This window comes from Eumetopias jubatus, unplaced genomic scaffold, assembly GCF_037043125.1.
Source record: "Eumetopias jubatus isolate StellerSeaLion01/CBP00866 unplaced genomic scaffold, mEumJub1_p1.0 scaffold_7, whole genome shotgun sequence".
In the NCBI taxonomy this organism is placed as follows: Eukaryota; Metazoa; Chordata; class Mammalia; order Carnivora; family Otariidae; genus Eumetopias; species Eumetopias jubatus.
In genome coordinates this window covers 93752458-93764618 of record NW_028274813.1, presented here as the reverse complement: position 1 = coordinate 93764618, position 12161 = coordinate 93752458, and the positions used below count along the sequence as shown (strand labels likewise).

Below are 12161 nucleotides of genomic sequence, written 5' to 3'. Positions count from 1 at the left end.
TTATTATCAGCTGAGATGAAGAAGGACCCAGGCGGCGGGGGACAACGAGGTATGGCCAGTGCCAGAATTCTTGGCATGAGCGTTCCCCTCTCCGGCCCGTGGAAGAGGAAGGGTGGGCAGAGGGTCAACAGTCACCAAGCTGACCAAGGCATTTAAGATATTTGCTTCTCCTCCCTCCAAAACTGCCGAGCACCTGAGGATGGGGAGAGCGCGGACTCCCAGAGGCCCTCTGGGAAATAAAGCTCGGTAGGCCAGGGTGGAAGGAGTTACAACAGGCTGAGGCTCCCCGGGCAAGCTACACCAAGAGGCAGCAACTGGAGAGAAAGGTGAGGACTTTCCATCTTGGCTCACCAACCGGGATGGAAGCCCGGCAAGTGCTGCTGGGTGAGGGCCCACCCCAGCCTGGGAGCCGAGAGGGGCGTAAGTCTCCTGGGGTTGCGTTGGCTGCCCCAGGTCGCGCTCCACGCCAGGCCTTCGCACGTGCGCGCCGCTCCAGGGCCACCCGGCGCCGCAGTTAAGGCGCGGGGCCCCCCTTCATCATTTGTACGGGGACGTCACGGGCCGCGCGCGCGGGGGCTCAGGGGGCGGGGCCGAGCCGCGCGCTTGCGCGCTGAGCCCGGCGGGCGTGAGGGCGGGCCGCGGCGGCGGCGGCGGCGGCGGCAGCGGCGGCGGCTGCGGCGGAACCGCGGCCACAGAGTCTGCAACAGTAACCAAGCCATGGCTGGAGCTGGCCAGCGGCGCGGGCAAACAGCAGCCGCGGAAGACGCGCGGACTGCGTCAGGGGAGCCGGGGGCTTCAGAATTCTAAGAAGGAGAGGGGCGAGAGGGGGCCAGGGGCGGGCGGGCTGGGGGCGCCGCGCTCGCCCAACGGCACGGATCCTTTTTGGAAATTAATATTTAAAAAAAAGCCGAGGACGCAGAGGGGAAGGTGGGGGCAAGAGGGAAGGCGAGACACACAGAGAGGGAGACAGAGCCCCACAGTGAGAGGAAGGAAGGAAGAAAGGCAACAGTCGCCGGCAGCCGATGTGAAGACCGGACTGCGTGCGCCCTTCGCCGCCTCTGCCCGGCCTCATCGATGTTGTGTCCGCCGCCCGCTCGCCCGGATCACGATGAACGCGCAGCTGACCATGGAGGCGATCGGCGAGCTGCACGGGGTGAGCCATGAGCCGGTGCCCGCTCCTGCCGACCTCTTGGGTGGCAGTCCCCACGCGCGAAGCTCCGTGGCGCACCGTGGCAGCCACCTGCCCCCCGCGCACCCGCGTTCCATGGGCATGGCGTCCTTGCTGGACGGCGGTGGAGGCGGCGGCGATTACCACCACCACCACCGGGCCCCCGAGCACAGCCTGGCCGGCCCCCTGCACCCCACCATGACCATGGCCTGCGAGACTCCCCCAGGTATGAGCATGCCCACCACCTACACCACCTTAACCCCTCTGCAGCCGCTGCCGCCCATCTCCACCGTCTCGGACAAGTTCCCTCACCATCACCACCACCACCATCACCACCACCACCCGCACCACCACCAGCGCCTGGCGGGCAATGTGAGCGGTAGCTTCACGCTCATGCGGGACGAGCGCGGGCTGGCCTCCATGAATAACCTCTATACCCCCTACCACAAGGACGTAGCCGGCATGGGCCAGAGCCTGTCGCCCCTCTCCAGCTCCGGTCTCGGCGGCATCCACAACTCCCAGCAAGGGCTCCCTCACTATGCCCACCCGGGCGCCGCCATGCCCACTGACAAGATGCTCACCCCGAACGGCTTTGAAGCCCACCACCCGGCCATGCTCGGCCGTCACGGGGAGCAGCACCTCACGCCCACCTCGGCAGGCATGGTGCCCATCAACGGCCTTCCTCCGCACCACCCCCACGCCCACCTGAACGCCCAGGGCCACGGGCAGCTCCTGGGCACGGCCCGGGAACCCAACCCTTCGGTGACCGGCGCACAGGTCAGCAATGGAAGTAATTCAGGGCAGATGGAAGAGATCAATACCAAAGAGGTGGCGCAGCGTATCACCACCGAGCTCAAGCGCTACAGCATCCCACAGGCCATCTTCGCGCAGAGGGTGCTCTGCCGCTCCCAAGGGACCCTCTCGGACCTGCTGCGCAACCCCAAACCCTGGAGCAAACTCAAGTCCGGCCGGGAGACCTTCCGGAGGATGTGGAAGTGGCTGCAGGAGCCGGAGTTCCAACGGATGTCTGCGCTCCGCTTAGCAGGTGAGCGGGCCAAGGAGCTGGGCGCGTGGGGAGAAAAAGGAATTGGGGAAGCTAAAGAGACCGAAGGAGGGAAGGAAAAAGAGAGCTGGGCACGCATCATCCCATCCTCCTTTCCCCAAAGGGAGGTGGGTAATTCCCTGGGCCTGGAAGAGCCAGCGACGGCTCCCGGGAGCAGACCGCCTCCTCCAGGACTCTGTGCATTGGGCTGTGGTAGGCTCCGAGAGCTGAGCGGTACCGCCTGGGCTAGTGCGGGGACGCGTTTGTGCGCGGAGACTGCTGGAAGCGGTCACGGCGGGAGGCGAAGAGAAACCCCCGCACCTGGCCGGACACGGTCTGTGCGTCGCTTCTCATTTGGGCACTCTGGGTTTGGGAAGAGGGAGACAACGCGTGTGTGGAACTATGCGCAGATGCTGCCAGCTAGTACCCCTGGCACATACCCAGGCGTTGGGTTGGACCCTGCCGGAACCGCACGCCCACGTTTGGCTGAACTTGGTGCGGTGACCCTCCCCCCCACCCCCACCCTCGTTCTCACTGTGTTGGCGTGAGGCAGGGGTGGGAGGGATGGGGAGCACACTCTGAGAGTTCCGGTAAAAGGTTCCGAAGCCGCGGGAAGGTGTGTGTTTGACGCCGAAGCTGTTTAAGAGTTAGCAAGCACTCTGCCCTGGTAACCGGCTGTGGAAAGGAGAGGAAGGCAGATGGTGCCGAGGTAAGGGTGAGGGCTGCGGAACAGCAAGGGCGCTTACAGCTGAGCCCAGGGACCGCCTTTGCTGCCGACTCATTTACGACTTCACATTTCGTTTTATTCCTCTGCATGATGTTTCGAATGTATCCCCATGCATGGGGGTGGGAGTGTGGACATGACTCCCAAATCTGCGAGCAGAGGTCTCCCGGCCCCAAACCCGGAGGCCCGGGTGTTTCTGAGTTGAGCTGAAAAGTCTCCATGGCGCTGCACAGACAGCGCCTAGCCTTCTCAGCCTCTCCAAGCCAAGGTGCATGGAAGGCTCCAGGAAGCTGGCCGAGGGGACAGCTTAGCCTAGTCTGAATCACACCAGAGATTTCAAGCTGATTTGGCGACCCCCGAGGGCAGAGGACACAAGAGGAGGTAGAGCCAAGGGCAGCCGAGGGCGGACACGGTTTGATGAGACCCTGCCGACTTGATTGACTCCTGGGTCCGTGCTACTCCCCCCACCCCAGTCTCAGGCTGGTGCCCTGGCCTGAGTCCTGGCCGAGGAGAAAGGTAAAAGCCGGAATGAGGGTTTGTTAATTAACTGATCGTTCTCCATTAATTCGTCCCTGGAGAATGAGAGACAGTCAATCCGCTCAGAGCCGGGGGCACTGAGCCGTTTCACAGTCTAAAATCAAAGCGAGAGGCCAGAGCCCCCTCCCCCACCTCATGCGGGCCAATGAGAAGCTAGAGGGAGGCAGGTGCCGGCGTGCCAGTGAGCCTGCGGCGGGAGCCGGAAGCAACCCCAAAGCACTCTTTGGGTCTGGGCACTGTTGGCCTCCCTCCGTGTGCTCCAGTTCATGAGTCTCTGCCCCGCCAGGTTTTCCAGCCCAGCCCTGTGCTCCCTGGTTCCAAGCAAAATCCCCACGCAGGCTATTATTGCAGCTTGTGCCTGGAGGTCAGGAGAGGTGGAGAGAGGAGGACAGGAAGGGAAAGGGAGAAGTTGACAAGGTGCCCTCTGGGGCTCCCACGAATCCGTTCCCTAGCCCTGTGTGCATCCACCATGTCGCCTCCCACCCCCATAAGCTGACTGAGACTGGAGGGCAGCTCAGGTTCTAGAAGGGGTGGGAGAAACGGATACCCTTCTCCCTGACTGCTCAGCCTCTGCGGCGCCCAAAGTAGTCAGTGCCTTTTCACAAGCCCACGTCAGCTTCAGAACCTTGTACCCAGGCAGTGCTCATATAGGCCTGTCAGTGGGGTGGGGGGAAATGGAGGAAAGGGTTGGAAATGAAAAGGGATTCCCCCCCAAGCTTGTTACCCCCCACCTAGTGAAGGTGCCCCAGTCACCCCCTGGAAAATCAGGCTGACAGGTTCTGTTCAGAGATGACCCCCGGCCCTGGAAACCCGGCCTTGCGCTCCAATCAGCGCGAGCGCGCTCTGACCTACACGCGTGGGTGCCGCCGCAGGGCTGTTGAAGCGGGAGCACTAGTACTGAGACCCTCCGGTGGAGGCGTGGGCCCCATGCCAGCCAGTGGTCACCGGACCCAGGACACTCTGGCACCCAGTAGCCTAAGATGAATCCGGCTCACCTGAGGCATGTGGCCTTTTTCTTTGCAAAAAATAGAAGGAAAAAAAGGAAAATCGGAGACTCTGGCAGGACAAAATTTGGCGCCCAATCCCAAGTGGAATTGCGTACTAGGACCCGGATGGAGCGTCGAGTATTTAATTTTCCTTTCTTTAACTTAATTGAAGGGGTGGGAAAGGCTGGGATGGGGGCACTTGCGGAGCGAGCCCAACCGGGAGCAATCCCATTACACTGCAGGAACCACGACCTATTTTAAAATCACGGAAAAACAGGGAGCCTTCCCTTTAACATTTTCATTCGGGGGTGGGGAGTGATGCGTTTCCTGGACTCTCCAAATGATCCCTAGTAGGCCGGATTACAGATTTAAACAAACGCATTGCAGGGCACTTTGGCCAAGGCTGTGGGACATTGCCTGCCCTTCCCCACCACCAGCCTCCACGCACAGGGGTGCCCCTTGCTGTTTGGCTCACTGTTACACTAAAGACCCCTCAATCTTGTCCTTACCCCTCGGGCGGTTCCTTCGCTCATTGGCGAAGAGTGGCTTCTCCACGCCCGTCCCTGTACACGAGGTTCCACAAAGCCTGTTGCAGAGAGTCAAAACCTACACACTTGGCAGCATGTTTGGGGACGTGCCTTCTCCTTACAAAATTACATCGGCTTGGTGGAAGATGGGAGACAGGAGGAAATTCTTACCAAATTAACTACCTTTAAAAAATCAATACGTGTTCCCTCAATATAATACTTGCTGCTGCCCCATTAAAGTACAGTGCAGCTAGGTTTGCGGCCACATCTCATCTGAGGTGAGGTGGGCGGGCTGGACTATATGGGTGGGTGGGCGCCTCCCCTCTGAGGGGGCACCTATTAAGACTTGAAGAGATTAGTTTCCAATTAAAGATTTCAGAAGGCTTTGGCCACAGTAGGGGAGTGGTCAGCGTTTGAGGAGGCTGCAACGCGCACCCACCAGAGGGCACAGCATGGCGGACAGAGGAGGCAAGGCCCAGCGGGTTAAGCAGGGGTGGGTGCTGGGCCCCTCTGACCCTGGGGTACCTGAAGGAAGGGTACCTCCAAACAGTGCCTGGGAGACTGCCCTGTCTCCGGCATCCGGGACTGCGCCCCCTTCCTGTCCAGAATTTGCCCCGGAACGACCTGAAGGAGAGCCAGAGCCTGGGGGGGGGGGGGGGTAATGTTCGGCCCAGGAGGTGGCCATGAGAAAGTCTCACAGGGACCAATCTGGGTTGTGTTTGCCATAAGTGGCCTTGCGGTCTGGTTGATTGATAACTGGCCTCCACGCAAGTCCATTTGCTTTTTGTTAATATTTATCCCGGTGGGTGACATTTCAACTGTCCCTCGCTTCCCTGGGCCAAGTGAGACAAGAAGTAGGAGTGCAATGTTGGGCCTTGGGAACCTCACTTCCCCAAATCTCAGACTCCTGGGCCAGGAGAAAAACCAGGACCGGGATTCGGGAACTGGAAGGGTTCCTGGGCCCAAGAGAAGACACCAAGTGGACTGCTTCCCTCTCACCCCACTTCTCACACAGTGCAGCTACTCCCAGCGGCTGCAGTTCGAACAAAGGGCCTGCGGGCATGGCCAACCCCTTCCGCCTCACAGCCCCAGAGCCAGTTTGACTGCCTGGGAGGAGGTGTGGGGGGGTGGTGAGAAGGAGTGCCTCCTCCAAAGGCTTAGGGTGGCCTCCTCCCGACATGCAATGGTGGGGGCAGCCAGTTGTCAGGAAGAGTCCCAAAGAACCCCCACCCTCTCAGGGTGAATGGTGGCCATGTGCCCAGGGAGTGGGCTGGGGACCCCCCAACACACACCAGCACTGTAGGAAACGAAAAGTTCTCACCCCAGTCACCAAAATGCTCTTCATGGGCCTTTCTCTGAGCTCATGCCTGACCCCTTGAGAGTTTGGGGACAATAGTTCCTTCTTACAGTCCCCACTAGGGAGCACAAACCCCAGTGAAGGGAGGAAGGAATGCTTAGTGTTAAGAAGTGTGCATATGGTGAAGATTGGAGCCGACTGTTTGGCAGTGGTAGGAAGACGTGCTTGTGAGGCTTGAGGAGGCCTGGTAGTTATTGTGTGGTGACCCTAGTGTCAGCACACACAGGATGGATGCCTGAGACAAATAACCCCATTCTGATGGTCCCACCAGTGGGTGCAGCCCCAAACGTCAGGCCCCTTAGAAATGCCCAAAAGGTGATTAGGGTCAGCCAGAGCAACCCACTGACCCCAGGGCTGTAGTGGTCACTAGAGACCCAGGCCCTACCATAACTATTTTGCAAATGGCACTTGGGACAGACTGTGCCAACAATACCAGTTGCAGCCGCAAAGTAACTCAAAGCCCAGGCTGCATCTTTCTTCATCTTCAAGCTTTGATCCTTAGTGCCCTGCAGGGAGCTGGCATCCTGCCCTCCCAGATGCCCTCCATGGGGCTCACCTTCCCGGGGAACCTGATGGGCTGTGTGCTGAGATAGCTCCGCACGCCCCCTGCGGGCTGCTGCCGGCCACCAAATAAGCTCTCGGTTCAACGCGCTGTGGAGAGGAAAGGGATGCATGCTGTGGCTTTGTTTTTACAACATCGTTGTACTGCTGATATGCAAAACAGCAACTATTTTTTTATAGGAAAGGCGTGTGGAGGAGGAATCTATCTTGGTCCCCAACAATGTCTGGGTATTACCCCACTGATGAGACAAAATTGCCATCCCCCCCAAAGTACACCCCAACTCTGACCTCTCTCTCAACAAGATGTGCATTTGGATTTTCTATCCAAATTTTAGTTTTGCTGGCATGTTTTTATTTGAGGAAAGCAGGGTCAGAGTAGAGAAGGTGATCCTGGTGGGTCTCAAGTAGGAGTAGGAGGTTGGGGCTGGAGGACATAGTACTGAGAGCGTGGATTAGTGGTTCCTTTGTTTTGTTGTTTCCCCTTCTAGCTAACTGACGGGAGTCAGGAGGGAGCCCTGAGGCTTTGAGCTTGGAGGGCTTTGTTTTCTCTCGTGTGGGGTGGGTGAAAGGGCCTGCGTAGGCCGACCGGCCTGGAGCCTTGGTGCGGCGTCAGGACCCTGGACAGGGCCCCGCCAGTGCTAGCCTGATCCCGTTTCTCTTTGCTGCTGGAAAGTGGGTAGAATGCCTTTGAAGAGTTGTAGTAAGGAAGCGAAAACTAACAGCTAATATTCTGAAGTTTATGAGAAATCTTGAGGCCCCTCCAGGAATATATACCAGCACAGTCAAGTAATCAAAAAGATCAAACCTATCCTCGTCGATCAGATGATTGATCTTTTCCTCTCTCCCCAGCAGCTTTCTCTGTGTGTCTGAGTACACGTGCACACCTGCTTATAAAATCGGAATTCGAGTCCCTATGGGTGTGACAGGGGTTGGATCATTAAGCTAAAACGTTCAATTCAGTCCCTTTGATCCGTGCTGGGGAAAATCTATAGTCATCTCTAATCTACGAGGTCTTTAAGAAGGTTGTTACATGAGCTGTTTTGATGTCATCATTTCCACGTTCATGGCAAATTCAGCTAATCAAAAAGACATTGCTACCCGAAGTTCTCAGAAGAAATAGTTCTTACAGAGTGTATCGGTAAAATTTATTCTTGATTTTCTTGTAAGAAAGAAAATCCTCAAGTCTGATGGAGTTGGGTAATTTAAAAAGAGGTTCTCTGTGTCTTGCTCCTCAAAATCCATAGTTAGAAGCCTTGCCTTTCAAGTAAGTGCTCAGTGCTCTTTGTAAACTCCGCATATTGGAATAAACACCAAGTTAATGTTTTAAATCAACCAAGGAGCCTTGATGGATTAGATGAGAAACGACTAGTTTCATTCCAATTAAAACAGCAGAATTTCCACACTCTTGGTAAAATGGAATGGTCCCCAGCCTAGGGTAGCAATAGAAGAAGAGTCTTACTGAAGTCATGGTAGTTAGGATAGATTTCTCATAATTCTGGATAAAAATATTCAACAAGTTTCATTAAATACTATTTTCATCATGTCTCTATTTAAATAAGATAAATAAGCACCTTTGGGAGAAGAAAACCACTATTTCTACATGAAAAGTGCCAGCCTCATAGAGATCAGTAAAAAGAAAGAACTGATTTCTTATGCATGTGAATTTATTGCACAATCATAAATTCCTGTTTTCTATCAATAGATTTGCACAGGTTTTTATTTTGTGACAAGTAAATACTAATGAGGTTTAATTTCCTCTTGAAGTGATAGGATTGGATTACATGATTAGACCAATCACAAGGCAGTCTGATGATTTGATACAAACCTAAGAATTTATGTTTTATCACTGAGTCTTGCTATAGATTCATCTATCTTATGTTCCTCCCAAAAGATGTTACATTATCATAAAGTTGGAAAAAAATTAGCTTCTAGAATTTTTCTTCTCCTTTAGATGAGACAATTTGGTAAACCAACAGCTAAACAGAACCAGTCCCTGAAATACTACCCATCCAATTTGTCATGGCATTTGTTAAGGAAGGAGCTTATGTCTGTTGTGTACATTCTGTTAGTCAGCTACTGTACTAGGACATAGACGTTCTAATTTAATATTCTATTTCAGTGGCTCCCACATCTTTCTCCATGTTGGAATCACTTAGGGACCTTTACAAATATGATTCCTCGCTAAAACCCAGGCCATGACCTAGGCATTGGGATTTTTAAGAGCTCTGAGGTGATTTTAATGAGCAGCAAAGTTGGGGAGCCACCAGTTTATGTGGTAGTTACTATTATTTTCCCTGTTTCTGTGTTCACTGAGGTTACATAACTTATCTCTGGTAACACAACTGGAAAGCACTGGTACACTGATCTCAGCTTTCCCTACTCAAAGCCCAGAACCCTCTTACTCCCCACCCTGTGCGTGCTAGAACAGATCCACCAGGTCAGTGGACCTAGAATGTGGAAATGTCTGATTTTACTATCATAAACCCTCGATCTAGAAAGTGTCTGCATAATAAGGGCGCCTGGGTGGCTCAGTTGGTTAGAAAGTGTCTGCATAATAAAGGTCTTGAAACTGGAGAGTGTGTATCCTCCTCTGCAACTCTCAAGGAAGGTTACTTATGGAAACTTATTTATTTTTTACTCAAGACTTATAAGAGAGACTTTTTATTGCTGTCTTTTGAAGAAGCAGCCAGAGGGAATGAAAGGCAGTATGAGAGCTAGACATGGAACCCAAGTCTCCCTATCCATTCGTTCACTTAAACAATTATTGATGGGCAAGAACCAATAATTAGATGTGTTCTGTGGGTAGAACTGGTCCCCTGGGACTCCTGCTTGGAGGAGGGCCCAAAGGCCCAAACCTCCCATACTTTCAGGCATTGGTGTTCACTGCCCCTGTTGCTATTCCAAGGTTGCCTGTTACTTATGTTTTAGGACTCTGCACAAAAAAAATAATAAATTAACTAAAACTCTGTATATAAGTTGGTAATCATCCAGAGGATAACTTAAATCTCCCTCAAACACTGGGTGTTTACAGTTATCCATGTGTCTCTCAACTTCCTTTGCATATGCCATAGGGTACACAGAATCGACAGTTTCTGAAATCACCACTTTCGTTTTTGCATCTGGTGATGATCTCATAGTCCCAAAGAGAGGTTATCAAAGGAACACAATAAACTATGAGCTTTTCGCTTTCGTTCCTGTTGTCTTCTAAAAACAGATCAATGGCAGGGGAAATTAAATAAATAAACGAGCGAAGCGCGCCACCTAGTGACCTCCGTGCTCACTGCAGGTGAGGTGCGTGAGAGGAGTGGCTAAACGCGATTCAGGTATTGATGGAGTCACAAAATCGTTCATTAAGGCAATTTAATCTTTGCTATTAAATGTCCTTTCAATTCATTTGGGATAATTAAGATGCAGTTAAAGTGATTAAATTCTAATTACTTATTCTAGACAAGGACATATTTGTCACACTAATGCGGTTAACTAAGGACTCAGAAAGAAAGTTAACATTTACTTCAAATGATGCAACTGGAAAAATCAGTTCCTCTTTTCATCATTAATCCAGCGAGCTGGGTGATTATGTAATGGCACTACAAGCTCATTAAGTAGGGGAAGTGCTGATTAAAATGACTGCTAGGAGGAAAACCTGAGCGAGGAGCACCTCGGTAGTTCGGTTAGCATTCCTAGCAAAATTTCTTGGTGTTCTTTTCTTCTAAGCCCCGCACCTCAAAGTAATAAGCAGCTCCTGAGTTTTATCCTGACATTTAAGAAGGGGCACCTTAGGGGCGCCTGGGTGGCTCAGTCGTTAAGCGTCTGCCTTCGGTTCAGGTCATGATCCCAAGGTCCTGGGATCCAGCCCCACGTCGGGCTCCCTGCTCTGTGGGAAGCCTGCTTCTCCCTCTCCCAATGCCTCTCCCCCTGCATGTGCTCTCTCTCTGTATCTCTGTGTCTCAAATGAATAAATAAAATCTTTTAAAAAAAAAAGAAGAAGGGGCACCTCACAGAAAGCCTTTATTGCCAGCCTACAGACATCGTTAAACCCAGAGATATTTTTATGTGGTAAGTGGATTCTCAGCATAGGAAGGAGCTGGGCAGATGGGCTGGGAGGGAATTCCTGAAGTCAACAGCTCCAGAATGAAAATGTCCACTGAAGGCTTCTGAGGCCACTTCCCTTCACATAAGCACCCTTTCCTGTAAGCAGTCCTTCTCCCCTTCCCTAGGTCCACTTTTATGGCCTTTGATGCGAGGGGACAGATTCCTCTGCACGGGATCATGCCCCGTTTGATTGTTATGCACACTCTGAAGACTGCTAAGTCTACCTCAGATGCAAATCAGTCTTTTTCAGTATTTTTCTGCATTCTCATATAAAGCCATCTGAGATTATAAGCCATGAAGTTACTGAGGCAGTTTTACCATAAAGTCCACAAACTGTTCCCAGCCTCTTATGATAGCTTAATTATGAGTGCTCGTAAGAGGGAGATGAATTGAAACAACTGCATTTGAAGTTTGCCTTCCTTGCAAAAATGGCTTCCTAGCCGTGTTTCCTTCATAAGCAAAGAAGCTAAAGTTACTAAATTCATCAGTCACATAAGTCAAGCCACTACCTTTAAAAAATAAATTGGCGGGCGCCTGGGTGGCTCAGTTGGTTAAGCGACTGCCTTTGGCTCAGGTCATGATCCTGGAGTCCCGGGATGAAGTCCCGCATCGGGCTCCCTACTCAACAGGGAGCCTGCTTCTCCCTCTGACCCTCTTCCCTCTCGTGCTCTCTATCTCTCATTCTCTCTCTCTCAAATAAATAAATAAAATCTTTAAAAAAAATAAAATAAAAAAATAAAAAATAAATTGGCAATTATTTGGATACTTAGAGTTACTATTGATTTAATAGATCATGTTATGCCATCTTACACTACTAAAACAAACAATTTAAAGTTAAAAACCCTGGGCTAAAATCAAAAGCCCCAGAGAGAAGTTTTCTTACTAGTTAACTCAGAGAACTTGTCATTTACCCTTTCTGAGGCCTCAGTCTCCTTAAATATAGAATGAAGGATTTGGTTTAGGGTCCTTCCATGTCCCACCTTCTATGATTGATTGTCTTCTGGGATGCCAGATTATCCATGGCAAAGTCTCTTGTCTCTATTTAGTGCTCTGTCCCAAAGTCAGGGTTCAACGAGGTATAAGGTCCAGGGGTTCATCTCCTGGGCAAAGTTTCAGATCAGGTTCTACTGTCACATGGTCAAGAGAAAGCAGCCCGTCTAGTCAGGA

At 52.3% G+C, this 12161-nt stretch overlaps 1 protein-coding gene across 1 annotated transcript in view; it reads left to right on the top strand.

Annotated features, from left to right (window-relative positions):
* The first annotated feature begins 1108 nt into the window (after nt 1-1108).
* The window catches only part of ONECUT1 (one cut homeobox 1), a 37170-nt gene continuing 26117 nt past the window's right edge, over nt 1109-12161 (top strand). The window contains exon 1 of the mRNA XM_028100308.2: nt 1109-2213. Within this exon, the coding sequence (XP_027956109.1) occupies nt 1109-2213 (1105 nt within the window). The remainder of the gene's footprint in view (nt 2214-12161) is intronic.